Raw genomic sequence first — 20,698 nt, forward strand, 5'->3', positions numbered from 1 at the left:
AAAGAGATGAACTGGTAGTTTTGAGGATTTTTGCCCAGTGTGCATAGATGTGAAACTGTGGGTGGTAGGAGGAAGTCATTTTTCCCATGTTGAATAAATGGGATATGCTGTTTTAGAGCAGGATTGGGGATAGGTTATCCTGATGCATCTCTGGTTATACAAAAAGATTTCTGTGGCAGGATCTCTGTTCTTCCAGCCAAGTTTCTTTAAAACAACTTTATTGAGATATACTTTGTATACCATGTAAGTCAGTCATTTAAAGTGTACAACTCAGTGATTTTTAGTATGTTCACAGGGTTGTGAACCATCCCCATAACCAGTTTTAGAACATTTTCATCCCTCTGTAATGAAACCCTGCACCTAATTAGCAGTCAATGCCCATTCTCCCCTAACCTGTACCCTCTCTTGCCCCTGGCCACCACTAATCTACTTTCTGTCTCTATAGACTTGCCTATTGTAATTTATCATATTTATTACACACAATGTGTAGTTTTTTTGTGATGGGCTTCTTTATTAACATGTTTTCATCCGTGCTGTAGTGTGTATCAGAATGCCGTTACTTTTTATGGCTGAATAATGTTCCGTTGTATATATGTTCATCACATTTTGTTTATCCATTTATGTTTTGATGGATATTGAGTTATCATCTTTTGGCTATTGTGAATAATGGTGCTATGAACACTGGCATACAGATGTTTAAGTTCCTATTTTCAGTTTTTGAGGGATATATAGCAAGAAGTGAATTACTGGGTTATCTGGAAATTTTATGATTAAACAAACTGTTTTCCACAGCAGTCATATCATTTTGCATTCCTACCAGCAATACACAGGGGTTTCAATTTCTCTACATCCTTGCCAACACTGGTTATTTTACTTTTTTCTTTTCTTTTCTTTTCTTTTTTTTTTTTAAAGATAGCAGCCATCCTTATGGATGTGAAGTGACCGCACAGAGCCCACTGGGGATTGATTCTCTTCTCTCTTTGCCCTTCCCTCACTCAAGTGCGCCCCAGGGGATACCTGGTTTATCTCCTCTAGAGAAGTTTACTTAAGTCCATTGCCCATTTTTGAATTGGGCTGTTTATTGTTGTTGAGTTGTAGGAGTTTTTACATATTCTGGGTATTGATCCCTAATTAGATATATAATTTGCAAAACTTTTCTCTCATTCCTTGGAGTTGCCTTTTCACTAAGTTGATAGCATTGTTTGCACAAAAGTTTTTAATTTTGATGAAGACCAGTTTGTTCTTCCTTTTGTTACTTGTACTTGTGATATCATATCCAAGAAATTATTACTAAATTCAAAGTCATGAAGATTTCTCCTGTGTTTTCTTCTGAGAGGTATAGTTTTGTCTCTTGCATTTAGATGTTTGAGCCATTTTAAGTTGATTTTTCAACATAGAATAAAGCAAGGGTTCACTTTCAGTATTTTGCATGTGGATATTCAGTTTTTCCAGCACCATTTGCTACAAGACTTCTTTCTCTGCTAGATCTTAGCAGAGAAAGCTAAGATCTTAGCTAGGTCTTAGCATCCTTATCAAAACTCAGTTGACCATAAATACAATGATTTATTTCTGGACTGTCAATTCTGTTCCATTGATATGTATCTTATATCTGTCTTTATGCTGGTACCACGTTGTTTTGGTTACTATAGCTTTGTAGTCGGTTTTGAAACCAGGGAGTGTGAAGCCTCTAACTTTGTTCTTTTTTAAGATTGTTTTGGCTATTTGGGGTCCCTCGTGATTCCATATGAATTTTAGAAATTTTTTTCCTGCAAAAAAAGTCATTGGGTTTTTTCTTGTTTTTTATTTTTTCTTGTTTTTTTGTTTTTGTTTTTGTTTTTGTTTTAGTAGTGAGTGCATTGAATTTCTGGAAAGTATCAGCATCTTAACAATACTGTCTTCTGATCCATAAATGTGACCAGATTTTTTTTAGGTTTTCTTTGGCAGCTTTTTGTAATTTTCAGAATATAGGTTTTACATTTCTTTTTTTTTATGTTGATTTATTTTGAGAGAGAGAAAGTGCGCACACATCTGGGTGAGCAGGGGAGGGACAGAGAAAGAGAGAGGGAGAGAGAGAATCCCAGGCAGGCTCTTTGTTGTCAGCACACAGAGCCTGACTTGGGGCTTGATCCCACAAACTGTGAGATCATTTCCTGAGCCAAAATCAAGAGTTGGACACTTAACCAGCTAAGCCACCCAGGCACCCCTACATTTCTTTTATTTCTAAGTATTCTGGGGTTTTTTGTTGTTGTTTTGTTGGCTGTGGTGAATGGAATTATTTTCTTAATTTTATTTTCAGATTGTTTCTAACGTATAGAAATACAATGAGTTTTGTAATTGATCTTGTATTCTGCAACCTTGTTGAACTCTATTACTAGTAATTTTCTTTCTTTGTTTTTCTTTTTAAAGGTTATTTATTATTATTTTTATTAAGTAATCTCTATACCCAACATGTGGCTTGAACTCACGACCCCAAGATCAAGAACTGTATGCTCTACTGACTGAGTCAGCCAGGCACTCCTCTAGTAGTTTTCTGATAGAACTCTAGTTCTAATAGTTTTGATGGATTCCTTACAATTTTCTAACTATAGATCATGCCAACTACAAATAAAAGTAATTTTACATCTTCCTTTCCAATCTGGATTCCTTTTTTTCTTTTCTTGCCTAATTCCTTTGCAATGAACCACTAATATAGTGTTGAATAGAAGTGTAAGAGCTGACATCCTTGCCTTGTTCTAAGTTTTAGGGGGAAAGTAGTCTTTCACTATAAGTATGATATCCACTGTGGATTTTTCATAAATACTAGAGCTGAGATTATATAGCAAATGTTTGTGAGTCTTTAAATATTAATTAGTTAATAGCTTCAAATTTGTTGGAAACATTTTAATTAAGATAACAAATGACATGGGAATGCAAGCTGGTGCAGCCACTCTAATATGGAGGTTCCTCAAAAAACTAAAAATAGAACTACCCTACAACCCAGCAATTGCACTAATGGGTATTTGTCCAAGGGATACAGGTGTGCTGTTTTGAAGGGACATATGCACCCCATTGTTTATAGCAGCACTATTGACAATAGCCAAAGTATGAAAAGAGCCCAAATGTCCATCCATGGATAAAGAAGATGTGGTATATATATATACATACACACACACACACACACACACACACACACACACACACACACACACTGGAGTATTACTTGGCAATCAAAAAGAATGAAATCTTGCCATTTGCAACTATGTGGATGGAACTGGAGGGTATTGTGCTAAGTGAAATTAGCCAGTCAGAGAGAGACACAAATCATGACTTCACTCATGTGAGGACTTTAAGAGACAAAACAGATGAACATAAGGGAAGGGAAACAAAAATAATATAAAAACAGGGAGGGGGACAAAGCATAAGAGACTCATAAATATGGAGAACAAACTGAGGGTTACTGGAGGGGGTGTGGGAGGGGGGATGGGCTAAATGGGTAAGGAGCACTAAGGAATCTACTCCTGAAATAATTGTTGCACTATGTGCTAACTAATTTGGATGTAAATTAAAAAAAAAAAAAAATTAAAAATAAATAAATAAAAATAAAATAAAATAACAAATGACAGTAATACTTTTTGCTTGTATAAATGTAAGACTTGTTTTTGCTGTATTATAAGCTATATGAAAAGTAATATCTGGATGATAGCTTCCCATTCTACTTTCACTTAATTTAATTCTGTAATACTAACATTAAAATTTTTTTTTTTAATGTTTATTTATTTTTGAGAGAGAGAGAGAGACAGAGTGTGAGCAGGGGAGGGGCAGAGAGAGAGGGAGACACAGAATCCAAAACAGGCCTCAGGTTCTGAGCTGTCAGCACAAAGCCTGATGCCAGGCTCGAACCCACAGACCATGAGATTATGACCTGAGCCAAGGTCAGATGCTTAACCGACTGAGCCACCCAGCCTCCCCTGTAATATTAATGTTTTAAAATATTTTTAGTGTTTAAGTGCATTACTATAGAAAAAATAGAAAAGATGCGGTAGGCCAGGAGATAAAACTTTCAATCTCTAGTAGTTCCACCCTTCAGAGGTAACACTATTAGGATTTGGCATATTTTGTGTTTAAATGTATAATTTGTTGATTTTCATCATGTATTTATGGATTACCTACTTTGGACACTGGGGATACAGTGCTGCATAAAACATTGTCCTTGTCCTCATGGAAGCTATAATTTGATGATGAGAGATATTAAGTAAACAATTATATAATACTTTTAGGAGCACCTGGGTGACTCAGTCAGTTAAGCGTCCAACTTTGGCTCAGGTCATGATCTTGCAATCCATGAGTTCGAGGCCAGCGTTGGGCTCTGCTAACAGCTCAGAGCCTGGGGCCTGCTTTGGATTCTGTGTGTGCCTCTCTCTGCCCCTTACTCTCTCATGCTCTGTCTCTCTCTCTCTCAAAAGTAAATAAACATTAAAAATATTTTTAATGATTTTATATATACAATACATACATAAATGCATAATATGTAAATATATAATTGTATAATATGATTGAGATCCCTCCTCCCATTGCTACTACCCTACTCTAGGCTGTCTTGTTAACTTGCCTGGGTTACTAGACAATCTCCCTTTATTCTGACCTCTCTCCAGTTTTTTTACAAAGGATTTTTACAAAACACATTTGATCATGCTACCTCCCTGCTCTTCAGTGGGTTTTTATACTTTTAGAATAAAGGGCTGAATCCTTCATATGGCCTCTGAACCCCTACATGGGTTATCTTTCCCCTTTCTCTCTCCTTCTCTAGATTGATCTTACACCATTTCTCCTTGCTTTTCGTGCTCCAGCACCAGCGGCACCATTTCAGTACTGGTTAAGAATATGCTTTTTTCTAGCACATGCCCATGTACATACTGTTCTCATAGTCTGGAATTTCTGTGCCACCCATTCATTTCATCTAGTCAGTGTCTACTCATTTATTAGCTCAAGTGTTACTTTCTCAAGGAGCTTTTCCTCACCAGTCCTCCATCTAACTCAGGTTCCTTTGTGATGTTATTTTTATAGAAGTCTATTTCTTTTTTTCAGAATGCCAATTCAAACTGGAAGTTTGAATATTCGGTGTCTGTCTCCCTCACTTGACTGCAAGGTCTATGAGAGCAGGAACTGTCTGTTTTTAAAATCACCGATGCCTGGCTCAATAAGTACTTACTAAAAGAATGAATGAATATATGTGCTATATATAATTCTATTCTACATAATAAACTTATGGATATAGAGGAGCATATCTATTTGGTCATATCTAAGACACTGTTGATTGAAATATACACATTTTTCTGTACCTCTAAGAAAGAATGCTGCCAATTAAACCATGATAATTATCAGTTGTAAGATATATCTTCATTTCAGAGATGTTAGTGTAAAAAAATACGCCTCTTAGAATCAGTGAAATGTAATAATTTTTTTAAAAAGTGAGATTATTTCATTTGTAATCTGCTTTTTCTACTTACATTGTAAAATATCTTTATAGGTCAATAACTGTACTTCTTTGTTCGTTTTAAATGTCTGTGTAGTATTTTATTGCATAGATTTTATCCTGGATTTAAAAAAAAATTTTCATCCTTTTTGTATGCAAAAGAAGTTCACATTTAAAATGTCTTTGGGGCACCTGAGTGGCTCAGTCAGTTAAGCGTCTGACTTCAGCTCAGGTCATGATCTCACGGTCCATGAGTTCAAGCCCAGTGTCAGGCTCTGTGCTGATGGCTCAGAGCCTGGAGCCTGCTTCAGATTCTGTGTCTCCGTCTCTCTTTGCCCCTCCCCTGCTCGCACTCTGTCTCTCAAGAATAAATAAACATTAGGGGCGCCTGGGTGGCGCAGTCGGTTGAGCGTCCGACTTCAGCTCAGGTCACGATCTCACGGTCCGTGAGTTCGAGCCCCGCGTCGGGCTCTGTGCTGACAGCTCAGAGCCTGGAGCCTGCTTCTGATTCTGTGTCTCCTTCTCTCTCTGCCCCTCCCCCCTTCATGCTCTGTCTCTCTCTGTCTCAAAAATAAATAAAAACGTTAAAAAAAAAGAATAAATAAACATTAAAAAATTTTTTTAAATGTTCTTATCTACATTAAAAAGTTTTTTTTTCCTGTTTTGCTAATGCTGTATTAGCTTCCCATTACATAGTTCCCACAGATTTAAGAGTAGTATCCTGCTGTTTTCTGATAGGTAGGCCAGATTTGGCATATAGGCCATAGTTTGCTGACCTGTGCTTCACACTGTTAAAAAATTGGCGAGGATCTCCAAGAGCTCTGTGTAGTTTATATCTACTAGTATATAGTACAGTAGAAATTAAAACTGAAGAGTTTTAGAAGGAGTGGTGGGAAGTAAGATTTATTTCCTTGCTTACACTTTTCTAATTTCATCTTAAGTATAGCCATTCAAATATGGAAGAGGTGGTAAAAAAAAAAAATTGCCTGTTGTAACACTCTCAGTAGTGAAGAGAAAAGCAAATCATCTCTTCTGTTGCTTTCTTGAGTCATGACAATTGTGCAAGCAAACAAATATGAACAATAAAACTGGGAAATTTTAAAAACATAAGTATATACAAGCACGTTTCATTAACCATTGGAGCAATGACACATCCTTCTAGAAATCTCTATACCCGTAAGAAGGGAATGAAAGGCAGATAACTTCTTAGTATTATTTTAAAAATAGTTTTTGCTTCATGGACTCCCTGAAAGGATCTTAGGGACCCTCAGGGGTCTCCAGACAAGACTTTGAGAACTGCCAGCCTTGTTCATAGTAGGTGTTCAGTAAATGTTGATTGAGTGACCACAGTGCCTGCCCTCTAGTGATGTAGGGATAGACAAGCTAAATGAAGTATCTAAGTTTATGGTGTGAGAGAGAAGTTCTATGGCAGTTTAGAATAGGGACAATTGACAGGAGCTAGAGTAGCCAAGAAAGACATTTATAAAAATGTTTTCCAAATCTTTTAAATTTGATAATGTATCAACAAAGAAAACAAAAAAAACTCCTGGTGGGTGATCCATTGAATAGTTTGTTGAAAATTATTCTCTTCTGTCCTAGAAATCTCCTGATGTTTTCTGAACTTTGTATCAGAAGTCAACAAGGAAGCGAAAATGGTGGGGTACCTGGGTGGCTCAGTTAAGCATCTGACTCTTGGTTTTGGCTCAGGTCATGATCTCACAGTTTTGTGGGTTCGAGCCCCGCGTCGGGCTCTGCGCTGGCAGCACAGAGCCTGCTTGGGATTCTCTCTCCCTCACTCTCTGCCCCTCCCCCACTCGTGCTGTCTCTCTCAAAATAAATAAGTGAACTTAAAAAAAAAAAGCAAAAATGGTTACAAACAAAATTTTCAAAATGGAATTTTCCTGCTAAGTGACATATAGTAAGTAACGTGGCAATAACTGAATAAATATTTGGGAATTAACCTGTGAGTGGGTTAGCATATTTATGTATTTACAGATGAATTTCATTTGTATTGACTTGGCTAGAGCAGTAATGTCTTTGTGTAAAAGTTTTTAATATTTCCCCTTTCCACTCTAAATCAATGTTTTAATGATTTTGATGTTTCAGATTCGTTATATTTCACAAACACAAGGCCTGCCCGCTGAATATCTTCTCAGTGCTGGGACAAAAACAACCAGGTTTTTCAACAGAGATCCAAATTTGGGGTATCCGCTGTGGAGGCTGAAGGTCTGTCTCCTCTACTATACTACTCATTCCTGTACTCCTTACTCCCAACTTTTTAGTTATTAAATTCTTGAGGTGGAGGAGGGAAATGGGGTGGTGGTGGTCGTGATGGGAATGTATGTTTACAGGAGGAAGTACTTGGAAAAAATTATTTCACTGTACACATTTGATCCGATCCTTAGTTAAAAAATAAACTGAACGCCTGTTCACTTGTCTAAGGTTATTTTGCAAATGTGAACCAGCAGCTGAGAAGGGAGTATAGAGAATAGTGCTTCCTATTGAGTCACAGGAAGAGCTAGAGTAACCTAGCAATGACTGTTTTTTGGAGAATTCTCAATGGATGTGAGAAAACATAATTTTCTAACTCCCCACATTAAGGCCTTACATATTTTCTTGATCCAAATACCTGTTTTTTACTTCTGACCCTATTCCTTTAACTTGAGAGATCTCTTGAGTAATTTGTGTAACCCTGTGAGTCTCCCTCTGAGTCTGTTAAATAGTTAGCATTTGAAATAATTTCATTTGAATGTAGCTTTAAGGGAAAAATGATAATGTGGCTTCTATGACACCCCTCAGGAGCGGTGCTACGTCATTGTTTCCACATTTAATTTAGCACTGTTGAAGGGGTAGTCAGGTATCCAGGTGCCATCTGTCCACAAGAAGATTTTCTGGTTGTAAATTACTTCCATGTTTGCCATCTCTGGTTGGCAGGGTGACGATAGATACTTGTCTCTTTGTATTCTGGTTTTAATTTAGAACAAAATGTGAGAGTGGTATATGGATGGAATTAAAAAAAATCTATTTTATAGACACCGGAAGAACATGAATTGGAGACTGGAATCAAATCAAAAGAAGCTCGAAAGTACATTTTTAATTGTTTAGATGACATGGCTCAGGTGAGTATAGAAAATTTCAGGAAGCCAGACATTTATGTATCTCTTTAATCAGAGACACACTTCTGTTGATTAATTATATTAAAGATAGATTCAATCTGTTATCTTCTAGTATGTTTTCATTTTTTAGAGAAAAAAGTTCATTAATATTCTGCCATGTATTAAAAGAACATTGAATTTTAACCAAGGACACTTTTAAAATTATTTCTCCTTTGCTTTTGCTTTAACTGGTCTTGTTGCTTGTCAGTATTTTGAAATACCGTTTCTGAAGGTTTCTTTCCTATTTTCTCTGTTAAATACATACTTACATAAGAGCTAACATTTGTTGAGTGCTTCTTATGTTCCAAATTCTGTTTAAACACTTTATACTTACTGTGTTATTTAATTTTTTCAACAATAGAAACTTATATATTTAAGTAATAATAATTGCTTTTGTTAACTTGTCCAAATTTTGAATGAAAAGACTTCATTCAGCTTTATTCTACCAACAAACTCAAACGCTACCAAATTGAAGATTTTAATTAGACTGCATAAGAAGAGCTTCCACTTGTGAAAATGATTATACTATAATAAAAAGGATTTCCTCAGGTTTTTCTCCTAGATCTGTATCTGTCTATCTAATCTGTCATGCAGATGTTTAGTGTCAGCATTCAAGATTAAGTGATGAAGTATAATGTTTCTAAATTTTCCTTCGAAGGTGAATATGTCCACAGACCTAGAGGGAACAGACATGTTGGCAGAGAAGGCGGATCGAAGAGAATACATTGATCTGCTAAAAAAAATGCTAACAATTGATGCAGATAAGAGGATTACTCCTCTGAAAACTCTTAACCATCAGTTTGTGACAATGACTCACCTTCTGGATTTCCCACATAGCAATCAGTGAGTATGGTCTGGGGTACTTGCCATGATGTGGTTCTGTGTTGAGTTACCATCTTACAGCTTAAATGGAGTGGTCACATGTGAGTGGCACTCCTGGTACTTGCATGTTTGGCTCACTGATGCTTTCCTTTCTCATTGAAAAATCATGAGATTAAAAATAAGATGTATGGTTTTTTTCTCTTTATGGTTATAAAAACTCTTGATTCATTTTATCTAAATATACTTGGGTAAAAATGTTGATCCACATTCATCTTGAGTTGTTTGTTATCTGTTTAAATCTCAGCATTCATTTTACTGAATCTTTAATCTCTTTTTCAGTGTTAAGTCTTGTTTTCAGAACATGGAGATCTGCAAGCGGAGGGTTCACATGTATGATACAGTGAGTCAGATCAAGAGTCCCTTCACTACACACGTTGCCCCAAATACAAGCACAAATCTAACCATGAGCTTCAGCAACCAGCTTAACACAGTGCACAATCAGGTACTTAATAAATGATTTTGGAAACTCAAACCTAAGAAGGGTAGAAACTAGTAACAGTACAGGTTGAGATAAACCAATCTTTGCTTTGGTGATCTTGTTGCTTCTTACAAATTTCTACTTGGCAAAAGTGATGGAAGACAGGGTAGACTGATAATACCTACCAGTCATGCGTTGCCAAAAATTAGATACACAGGCCTAATCTAGGCCCTCATAGTCTCAGGTTGTCCCATAAATGGACCCTAGCTATTGTACTACTTACTGCTGTTAGTTGTACTGACTTTAGCCAGATGACACTCTTTCTCTCTGTTGGAAAGGTTTTATATGTCTTGTTACATGTATTGAAGGGTGTTTCCAATAATTTTTTGATGCTGTACATCAGATCCAGATCCTCAGAACTTAATCATCTTGTAATTGCAAGTTTTGTACCCTTTGACCTTTCACCCATTTTCTCTCCCACCTGCTACCCTGTTCCTAGCAATCACCAATCTACTCACTGTTTCTATGAGTTCAGTTTGGTGTTTCCAATAATTAACTTTAAGAGTGGTTTTGCATTCGTTTGCCAAACGGTGATACTTACATTTGTTTGTTATTGAAGGCGTAAGCTTCCTAATTTCTTAGCTAGATCTACTTTTAAAATGAGATTTGGTGGTATCTCACATCCAGCAACTTTTTGCACAGAAAGAAGAGATAAGGGTTTATACAACCTCAGTTGGTACAGGACCATTTTTTTAATCTTTGTTTTCTTCTTCAACCTTACAATATGCCTTAAATTTAGAGATTGGGAAATTTTCTTGAGCAGAGAGTTATTTCAAAGACAGTTAATATTACATTTAAAACTTTGTTTTAAGTTTTTCTGGGCAGATTCTGCACGTGTAAAAATATTGTTATTTCCATTTTATACCAGTATACAACTGTAATCCTTTTGTTTTCAGGCCAGTGTTCTAGCTTCCAGTTCTACTGCAGCAGCTGCTACTCTTTCTCTGGCTAACTCGGATGTCTCACTGCTAAACTACCAGTCGGCTTTGTACCCATCATCTGCAGCGCCAGTTCCTGGAGTTGCCCAGCAGGGTGTTTCCTTGCAGCCTGGAACCACCCAAATTTGCACTCAGACAGATCCGTTCCAACAAACATTTATAGTATGTCCACCTGCTTTTCAAAGTAAGTGGGGGAAACTGTTATATCAAACCCACAGATCTTGCTGTAGACAGTTCCTTATTGGGTATCTAGTTGTTTAGTTTTGATTTCTGACAGGTGTAAACTCTGACTGTGAAGATAACTGAAATTAACAAAGTGTATTTACCCTTTTTACATTGATTATTTATCTGACTTTGGTACTGTCTGACACATTACGGGAGTTCAGTTAACATTTTCTTATTTGAACTGCCCTGATATCAATTTCTTGCCCATTGAGACCTTCTACCAATGTCCTATATCTTGTATAAGCATGTATCTCTCAATATGCAGGAAATATTAAGCGTGAAGAAATTTGTTGTAAACAGAAGTTCTGTTGAATCTTGTTTCCTATATCATTCCATTGTTAAATAAAATTAGCCTTCCAAGTAAAATATAATTTTATTCTAAAATGTAAAAATTATGTTTAAGAATGCAGAAACCTTGTGAGTTACATTCAGAAATAAAGACCATTATTTACTGAACTGAAAAATTCTACAAGTTGAAGTACTTGTGTGGGGAATGCATTAAGATTATCTGCTTCAGCTTATGAATCATACTGTTCCTGCAAACTCCTACCAACAGAGGAACAGAATAGCTGAAGAGGGAGGCTCTGACCCCATGTGTTGCAATAAGATTTAAATTTTCACATTCCTATCCTTCCTCATTTTTTTCATTGTTCTGTAATTCAGTCTGTCCAGTTCCTTTTTTCCTGAAATATGGGAAATGTGTTTATTGATCTGCTGAACCATTTAAAAGGGCACATTATGTTAGGGATATTTTCTGACGACACACTTGATTTTCCCAACAGAAAGTCAGAAAGTCAGGTTTATACCCTGTGGAAATAAACCAGGATTCAGGCTTCTTATAGCACTTTACATAAAAGCATTTTTATCTTTTTACTTCACTTCCTTATTGACTGTGACTCTCTTGTTTGTTTGGTTTCTGACAGAGTCGGAGCAAGCAGAAGGAAAAGAGGGGATAGGGGAGACTGAGAGATTACCGGGAGGACAGGAGAGCGATAGCGATGTAAACCAGGGAGAAACCACAGGGAGAGCGGAGGAGCAGATTCAAAACCCGTAAATGCAAATTTAGCCTAACTTACCAAATTATTTTCTGTGTATGCTGCATAGTAGTAAATTCTATACTTTGGGTTGTCATATGTTGAGTGATTCTTCTACTGAATTTAGCAAACTAGCCACATTCCTCCCCCTCATCTTTTCCAAAGTGAATCTCATGGGAACAGTTTTCAGATGTGGGACTTTGAAGTTTTCTGCTGCTTCTCAGATGATATTTATGACATGAGGCAGAACTTCTTAGTTCCTTTAACAAAATGAAATATAAACTGGGTATGGAGGGGAGAAGTGGTATAACTACTTTTGATGTAATTAGGTAAGTATAAGCTTTGGAAATTTTTTTCTCCTTAGGAAGTCTAAATAATCTGAGGAGCTAGGTAGAGCAAATTGTAAAATTTCCAAATCAAAGGGTTTTTAAATTAAGGTAATGAGGATGATGATAGTTGATACATACTACTACATGCCACATAATGTTCTGACTGCTTCTACATGTATTTAATTCACCCTCACAAACAACCCTAGGAAGTGACCCAGTGTCATTATGTCCGATTATACATGAGCAAATTGAGCATGATTCTCTCATCTGCCTAAAGACTTAATAACTAGTTAGTGGTGGAATTGCAATTTGAACCCAGGCGGTGGGGTTATGCACCTGGGGTTTGAACCCAGGTGGTGGGGTAGCTTATGCATTTTGAAGTATTCTGTACCACCTCTCAGTATTTAAACTCTGCTGTTAAGAGTTGTCAGTTGATTTGCACCCACAGCCGTATGCTGGATTCTGCCCAGCAGTCCTATATTCCAGGTTGCCTCCTTTTCTTTTACCATCTGCTCTGTTAGAAGATGCTATACTTAGAGAAAAATAGACCCTCATCAATTAGACAGTTTTATTCTTCCTCCCATACTTTCCATGGATTTTTATTTAACAAGTTGTATTCATCAAAAACAAAACAAAACAAAACAAATCAAAACTTTAATCATTTCTTAGTTCAGGGTTCAGGGAGAACCTTCCAAAAGTGTTACTTTTAGTAATTGGTTGTTTCCACTTGTAGTTTCCTGAAGAAGCTAGTTTTAAACTAGCTTAACTGCTGTGGTTTAGCCTAAATTACAATAGCAATCTGTTACTTATTTAGTTACATTTGTAGGTCAGTACTATAAATATTACTTTCTGTACTATTCTGATTGCCCAAAATAGATCTACGTTTTGCTCAGTGGTAACTATTATTCTGTAATTTTGTCCCCTTTTACTTCATTATTCTGGGACTCCTTAGGTGAACTTCTGTCATGAACATTTCTTCCTAAATTTTACCTCCTTTGTTCCTGCCCAGTTGTAGGAGGTCTGTGACAATAATGTTGTCTTGTAGTGTTGTGGGAATTTAGACAAGAATTTTGATGTTGCTTAGTTTTCCTATTAGATAGCATAGCCTTATGAAGAATGGCTGGCAGATTTTTTTATGTGGGTATCTGGATTTGTTACCTTTTATTTTTATGTAAGAAGCACTTTTAAAAAAAAGTTATTGTTAAGAGTGTTTTAATTCTGATTTGACTTGTCTCTCTTACTTTGTGTATTCCTGGATTGTGTTTTCCAGAATGAGATCTTCTAAAATACTTGTAAGTCACTGAAATAGAAAATTAGAAGACTTGCTGAAAACCTACAGTGTTAGAGTTTAGGAGTTATGCTTATTTGGCATCTCCGTAACAATGTTGAGAGAAATTAGCGATGGGTTAGAAAATGTCACTGAAGAAGATCTCTAATTAAAATAACATGTTTGTGTCCCCACTTAACAAAAATGCAGGAATTAGTGAATTAGAGAAACTTCCATTAGTGGGTAATAGAAACTTAAATTCTCCACATTGAGGGTTTTGGTAGGGCAGGTTTAAAAAGCTTTTTTTTTTTTTAATTTGTATTTATTTTTGAAGGAGAGAGAGACAGAACGTGAGCTGGGAAGAACAGAGAGAGAGGGAGACACGGATTCCGAAGCAGGCTCCAGGCTCTGAGCTGTCAGCACAGAGCCCGACACTGCATGGGGCTGGAACTCACAAACTGTGAGATCATAACCAGAGCTGGAGTCAGACACTTAACCGACTGAGCCACCCAGGCAGATAGGGCAGGTTTAAAAGGAAGTTGAAGTGTCTCTTCTCAACGCTTGACAAGAAGGAGAAATATCTTTGCTTCTGAATGAGAAATTCTGATTTGTAGGAAAGATTTATTCAACATTTGTGCTCAGAGCATAATGAATAAAAAGATAGACACGGTCACTGTTTTAAAGGCAGCAAAAAGTTCTTAATTTTCTTACCTCTCCATAGTTAGTTGCAGAAGAGCCTTACTAAAAAGCTGTCAATAGCAAAAGTAGATTTCTAAAATAAGTAGAAAAAAGTGTTTCTGTAAACCAAAATGACTCCTTTTTAATATTTTTTATCCTGGGTTATAATTTCTTCAGTCCACATACCAGTTAAAGATAAAATGTGTAAGTAACTTGTTAACTGGGTTATATTTTCTGAGGAGTAAGGTAAAACATCTTCAAAGGGTAACTCATAACTCAGGTGATAAATTTTTGAGCTTTTTGTATTTTTTCTTAACTAAGAGTCATAATTAAGCAAAAGTTAAAATTATATTCAAGTCGTTGCTTTTAATAAATTACATTTAAAAAACCCAAGTTTTTTCCCTTCCCCAATGAATTAAAAGGTGAATGCAACTTAAGTATAGGTTTTTTGTTTGCTTTTGCCTATGCTGTTAATGGGAATAGGATGAGTATTATAAGTGTTGGAAGGTAAAAAATAATTTTAGAGTTCCGTTAAACCATCCGTTCTTGTATCAAACATTTTCCCATTAATTTAACCTGAAGGGAGCCAAAACAGTCTCCCTTTTCTTAACTCCCTAGACTTCTATGAAACTCCTTTGTCTTCAGTGTGTACAGCTAACCTGGGTGATGGATTCTTTGAACAGAAAAGCTAAAAACAAACAAACAAAAGCCCCTAAACAAACAACACCGCAGACCCAGCAAAGCAGTTTAACTGTGGTGGTGTTTTCTACAGCTGGACTACAAGCAACAACAAAGCATTCTGGGTTCCCTGTGAGGATGGATAACGCGGTGCCGATTGTACCCCAGGCGCCAGCTGCTCAGCCACTACAGATACAGTCGGGAGTTCTTACACAGGTAAAAGCCGTAGCAGCTTGGATACTCGATGTTGCTGAAGCACTACTGAGAATCAGATATTTTGTCCTGGAAGATGGTATTTGCTTTGACTGTAAGATCTTTCTTGGTCATGATTCAGTGGACTTCAAGTGAAACCTCTATAATAGAATGATGACTCATACCTAACACTATTGTAGCTCTACTGGTGTCTTCCTTAGATTTATGTGGATAAATACCCAGACCTTGAGAAATCATGTTCTGAGTGAATTGCCTCAGATTCTGTGGGATGAAGTTAATTTTTTGTACATACATAGCAACATCTCGATTCTAAATACGAAGCGTTCCCCTTTGGTTCCCTTTAGTGTCCCCTTCGCTCACTCTTTCAGAATTACATCATGGCGGAGAGGCTGGATCATCTCAGGATGCCTCTTCGAGTATTGCAGTTCCTTCATTCTGTGTGTTTAACTAGGCTGTAGAAAGCCTTATTAACACTTTCTACGTGCCATGGAACATGCAACTAAGACGGGCAAGAGAATCATGAAATATTCATATAAGCAACAGATACCACATTTTCAATTTTCTATGTGTAAATGTTTGTGGCCCATGACACACAGGAAATCTGGAGGTCCAAAACCCTTATTTTGTGAGGAGGAAGAAGGGGAATTCTTAATAGGTGCCTTTGTTGACGGAGTTTTAACTGATCCTCTGAATCTGGCCCAAGAAGGATTCCCGTACTTTATTGCTTTAGGCCACTGACATTTGACCCACTGGGCTGATGCTGTGCAGAGCTGAAGGGGAAGGCTGTGTTTGTACGTGCATTTTAGGTGATACGAAATTCCTACTTGTTGGTAATATCTTGGGGGGAGTGAGAAACCCTTCTGAATCCAGATGACCTGCCTCCGTGTTTGTTTCACTCACCTGCCTAATCTACATTTCAGGGAAGCTGTACACCACTAATGGTAGCAACTCTTCACCCTCAAGTAGCCACCATCACACCGCAGTACGCGGTGCCCTTTACTCTGAGCTGCGCAGCCGGCCGGCCGGCGCTGGTTGAACAGACTGCCGCTGTACTGGTAATTCCCCTCACTTGATTGTGTTACTAACGGAGTTTCTTTGGTTTCTTTCTTTCTTTTCTTTTCTTTTTTTTTCCTGTTTGTTTTTGTTCTGTTTTCTTCTGGTTTTTCTCATTTTTCAAACAAAAATTTTTTTAACTTAGTCTTTGCAGAGGGCATGGAAGCATGTGCCATCTTGTGGCTGTGTTCTTGCTACATCTTTAATGTCTCATTGTTTTCCTCCCCAACATTTCCTGAAGCACTGTTTGACTCTGATACTCAGTGTGGCTCTGTAAGGAGCCAGGTCCCTTTATTCTTCTTTGCCAGCCTAGTGTGATAAAAGCTCTTGGTGTAGCCTCAGAAGAGCTTCAAGACTTATCTGTTTTCTGCCCTTTTACCCTCTGATCCCTGAGAATGAAGGAAATGGCTTTTAGTTTGGCTCGGCTACAGGTATCCGGATGGCCAAAATTTGAACTCCTTGGCAAGTTAGCTTCCTTCTTTATTTGCTATTTTAAGCTTCTAAAACTTTTGTGCACGTAGAAATGTTTAAGATGCTCTTAATGTATTGCTTTACCAGTTCATGTTAACTTTCCTAATACGAACATATGAAGATAACTCTTTTTGCCACTTGTGATCTGTGTGGCAGCTTATATTTTCCATGTAAAGATATCCCCTTTAGAATCTTTTTAGATATTTCATTTGTTGGTTGAGATTAAAGGTGAGCTCATTTTTAGGAGTTTATGGAGAAATTAATTATCTTACAAATAGGTCTTTATACAAAGGCAAAAATATGGCTGAAAAACTTTATGCAAATACAAGACCTTTGTTACTAAAAGTCCTGGGGAAAAGTTATTAAATACAGCAGCAAATGTAGTAGTATGGGGCTTAGAGATAGGAAAAACAAGTAGGACTTTGAGGTGTATTTCAGGATTTGTAACCTTTAGAGTGATCTTTGGATGTGTTTTGGTTTATTTGGGGGAGTTAGAATTGTTTATTGGACATCCGGCATTTCATTATTTGAAATTGAAAAGTAGGAAAGCTTTTGAAAACCTTATCGATACTACTGAATACTGATATCTACATCTTTCAAAGTGGCTTTACATTTCTTTTGTTGTTTCTCAAGGATTCGTGTGAGTGTAAACACTTCCGGAGACACACTTTGGTTGTTGGAGTTTGTTTGGTTTTTAGTTTAAAAGTCTTTGTCCACTTCCACATGAATTATAGCATAAGCATAAAACCTGAGTGCAGGGAAGTTAGATATATTTCCAGCTTGATTGATCCAAGCCACTGGTTTTAACTTGCTCACCTATAGTTTTGAGAATGTCAGTTGATACTTCTCCTTTGCTGCTTCTCTTAAGTTTGCACTAGTCATTTGCTAAGCTTTGCATATTTTTGTTCTTCCTCTGTCAAAACAGTTCGTCGCTTGGAACGCCAGATTTCTGCCTCACGTTGGAATGTTATTTCTTGCTCTGTATTAAACTACATGCTTTGTCTTGTGCAGGTGTTGGCTTATGGAAAGACGCATGGTGTGACTTAACATACTTCTCTTATTTTTTGTTATGTTTTATTTTGTTTTAAATTCTGCTTGTGATAGCAGACGTGTTTGCAGTTTCTCTGCTTTGAAGGCTTCTTGTTTGGAACCGGTATTTGTAACAAGTGGATCTGTTACTTGCAGAAATATTTTTAAAACAGTGTGTTGATGGCCTTGCAGTTTGAAATTCAAGAAAAGAACCATATGTACCCAAGCATTGTAGGTGATTGTACTGTAGAATTTGAGTTTAAAAAGGAAACTTTCAAATCTGTTCCCCTTTTTTTCAGAAAATGCCAGAATTTCTGTAAGAAGTTCAGAAAACATATTTGTTGCTGTCTATGGCAAGTGCTTGTTAAAAACTAGAAATGATGTATTTTCTTATAGTGATTAGTTTTTATGTTGAAGTATGTTTCTGCAGATGATACCTTAAACAGTATATTTTAGGTAACTATTAAGAACAAAATATGGTGCTCTCTGCATCTGTTTCATAAATATTTTAATTGCTGCCTTATTTAATTTATCACGTGGCCGTATATGATGAAGTTAGCCTTCTTTTGCTGGCATAAGCTTATTGGCCAAAGGATTCTGGCCTTTGGTCATCCACATCTGGCTCCATTTTCCAAGTTCTACCTTTTTAAAAAGGCACAATTTTCCCCTCTGTTTTATGGGTTGAATTGACCTCATGTCTTAACTGATTGGCACGTAAAATTTTAAATTCTTATTTTTAATCTCAAGGGAGCTGTCTTAACTCTTTCTAGGGATATTGTTAGAATCGTTGCAAAAATGCTACTCCATCATTTAACCAGAGCTTACCTCTGAACTTTCGGACTCCTTTGCTCTATAGTATAATAGGAACTCTTAACCACAGGGATCCTCTTTTCTTTAATACCCTGGTGGTCATGTTATAGAGGTGGCTGAGAGAAAGCAACATGTTCTCTTTCCCTTTTCACAAGACTTGTAACCTTGAGCCCCTCTGACTTTTCTTTTTTGATCTCTGCAAGTTAACAATCTACAAGCAACTTCTTTAAAGATATGAATTTTTCTTTCATCTAAAAAACAAAAGAAAAAGCCAAGAATGAGTCAAGTCTGGATCTTTTTGTGTGTGTTTCCTTGCAGCAGGCTTGGCCTGGAGGAACCCAACAAATTCTCCTGCCTTCAACTTGGCAACAGTTGCCTGGGGTAGCTCTGCACAACTCTGTCCAGCCCACAGCAGTGATTCCAGAGGCCATGGGCAGTGGCCAGCAGCTCACAGACTGGAGGCAAGTATCCTGTGTTCCTCTCTGGGATATTTGCAAGCGTAGTTCCCTTAGGGTAGGAGTGCTTGATGATGACTGGGACGAAGATAAAAGAGAGATGTATCTCTGTTTCAGATTCTTTAAGAAAAGAACCTTATCAGTCTCGGAGATGGGGTAATGAGAAAACTTTGAATACAGGAAGACAGTAGGCTCCGAGATCAGGAATCGTTTACTTCAGATTTAAAGACTTACGCAATAAGAAACCATATGGTGAAAACTTAGAGCCTTGTAGTCCAGGTGCCCAATTTTAAAAATAAAATGCAGCGCTGTTTGGTTGTTTTAATTGCTTTTAATGCCTGTTTGGTCCTCATGTCCCAGTGTTTTAGGCATTCAGTCTTCTGTGTGTGTTTCTGTTGATACAGGAATGCCCACTCTCATGGCAGCCAGTACAGCACTATCATGCAGCAGCCGTCCTTGCTGACGAACCATGTGACGCTGGCCACTGCTCAGCCCCTGAATGTTGGTGTTGCCCATGTTGTCAGACAACAGCAATCCGGTTCCCTCCCTTCAAAGAAGAATAAGCAGTCTGCTCCAGTCTCTTCTAAGTAAGTCTGTGTGAGAGCTGGTGGTCAAAATCGCCAGTACGAGAGAGATGCTGCCAGCATTTAAAGCGCTGTGGTACAGATGCTTGTGGTGTGAAGCAGCAGGTAGCTGCCATCTGTGCCGGAGCTAACCTTTCTGCCTGGACACGCGTATCAGGTGTGTCCTGAATATGCAGAGCCTCTCTCTGCTGCCCCTCTGAACCCAGGCCTTCTTTAGGCCAATGTGTCTGTTTTTCTGGCTGCTCCACAGGGTGAGATTTAACCATGGGCATACCCAAAATGTGTGTTGTATTTTAGGGTTTTTGTCCCCGGAAATCCTGACTAGAGCGGTTAGTTTATTTGTTATTGGAACTTCTGTAGTTAAGTGTATTGGCTTAATGATCAGGTAAAAAAGGAATCGAAAAGCAAGCTGGAAAGAGTTCTAGGGAAAGATGGATAGTTTTGGGGGTCAAGAACTGAGCGGTCTTTCTTGTGACCTTTTTCCACAGGTCCTCTCTGGATGTTCTGCCTTCTCAAGTCTATTCTCTGGTTGGGAGCAGTCCCCTCCGTACCACATCTTCTTATAACTCTCTAGTCCCTGTCTCAGATCAGCATCAGCCAATCATCATTCCAGATACTCCCAGCCCTCCTGTGAGTGTCATCACCATCCGCAGTGACACTGATGAGGAAGAGGACAACAAGTATAAGCCCAATAGGTAAGTAAGATAGGTAAATGGTTCCCTGGCTCAGTGGCTCCTACCCTTAAGTCTTAGACTCGTGGCTCCCGGCAGGTGTTTGGGCTATTGAAAGGAAGGACTGAAAAAAGGTATTCGGAAGCATGGCCTTGGACGCATGAGTCAGAACACTCAAGTTTCCATAACTGAGCATCATGTTGGCTGACATGTCGTTGACATGTTCCAAGACTGAGCGTCAGTCTTTCAGTTATGTTGGCTAGAAAGTGGATATTAAGTTGCTTCATATTCAGCTA

General features: G+C 37.7%; 1 protein-coding gene across 7 annotated transcripts in view; it reads left to right on the plus strand.

Moving 5' to 3' along the window:
• The window catches only part of HIPK1 (homeodomain interacting protein kinase 1), a 51,833-nt gene that overhangs the window by 21,747 nt on the left and 9,388 nt on the right, over window positions 1–20,698 (plus strand). For 5 of the 7 annotated variants that reach the window (XM_043575893.1, XM_043575892.1, XM_043575895.1 and 2 more), the window contains exons 4-13: window positions 7,559–7,678; window positions 8,485–8,571; window positions 9,266–9,450; window positions 9,769–9,931; window positions 10,864–11,089; window positions 15,211–15,332; window positions 16,250–16,384; window positions 19,011–19,153; window positions 19,552–19,734; window positions 20,220–20,426. In XM_043575893.1, the coding sequence (XP_043431828.1) occupies window positions 7,559–7,678; window positions 8,485–8,571; window positions 9,266–9,450; window positions 9,769–9,931; window positions 10,864–11,089; window positions 15,211–15,332; window positions 16,250–16,384; window positions 19,011–19,153; window positions 19,552–19,734; window positions 20,220–20,426 (1,571 nt within the window). The remainder of the gene's footprint in view (window positions 1–7,558; window positions 7,679–8,484; window positions 8,572–9,265; window positions 9,451–9,768; window positions 9,932–10,863; window positions 11,090–15,210; window positions 15,333–16,249; window positions 16,385–19,010; window positions 19,154–19,551; window positions 19,735–20,219; window positions 20,427–20,698) is intronic. The other 2 variants (XM_043575894.1, XM_043575896.1) reach the window with 2 other exon arrangements.

The sequence above is a fragment of the Prionailurus bengalensis genome, chromosome C1 (genome assembly GCF_016509475.1).
Source record: "Prionailurus bengalensis isolate Pbe53 chromosome C1, Fcat_Pben_1.1_paternal_pri, whole genome shotgun sequence".
NCBI lineage: Eukaryota > Metazoa > Chordata > Mammalia > Carnivora > Felidae > Prionailurus > Prionailurus bengalensis.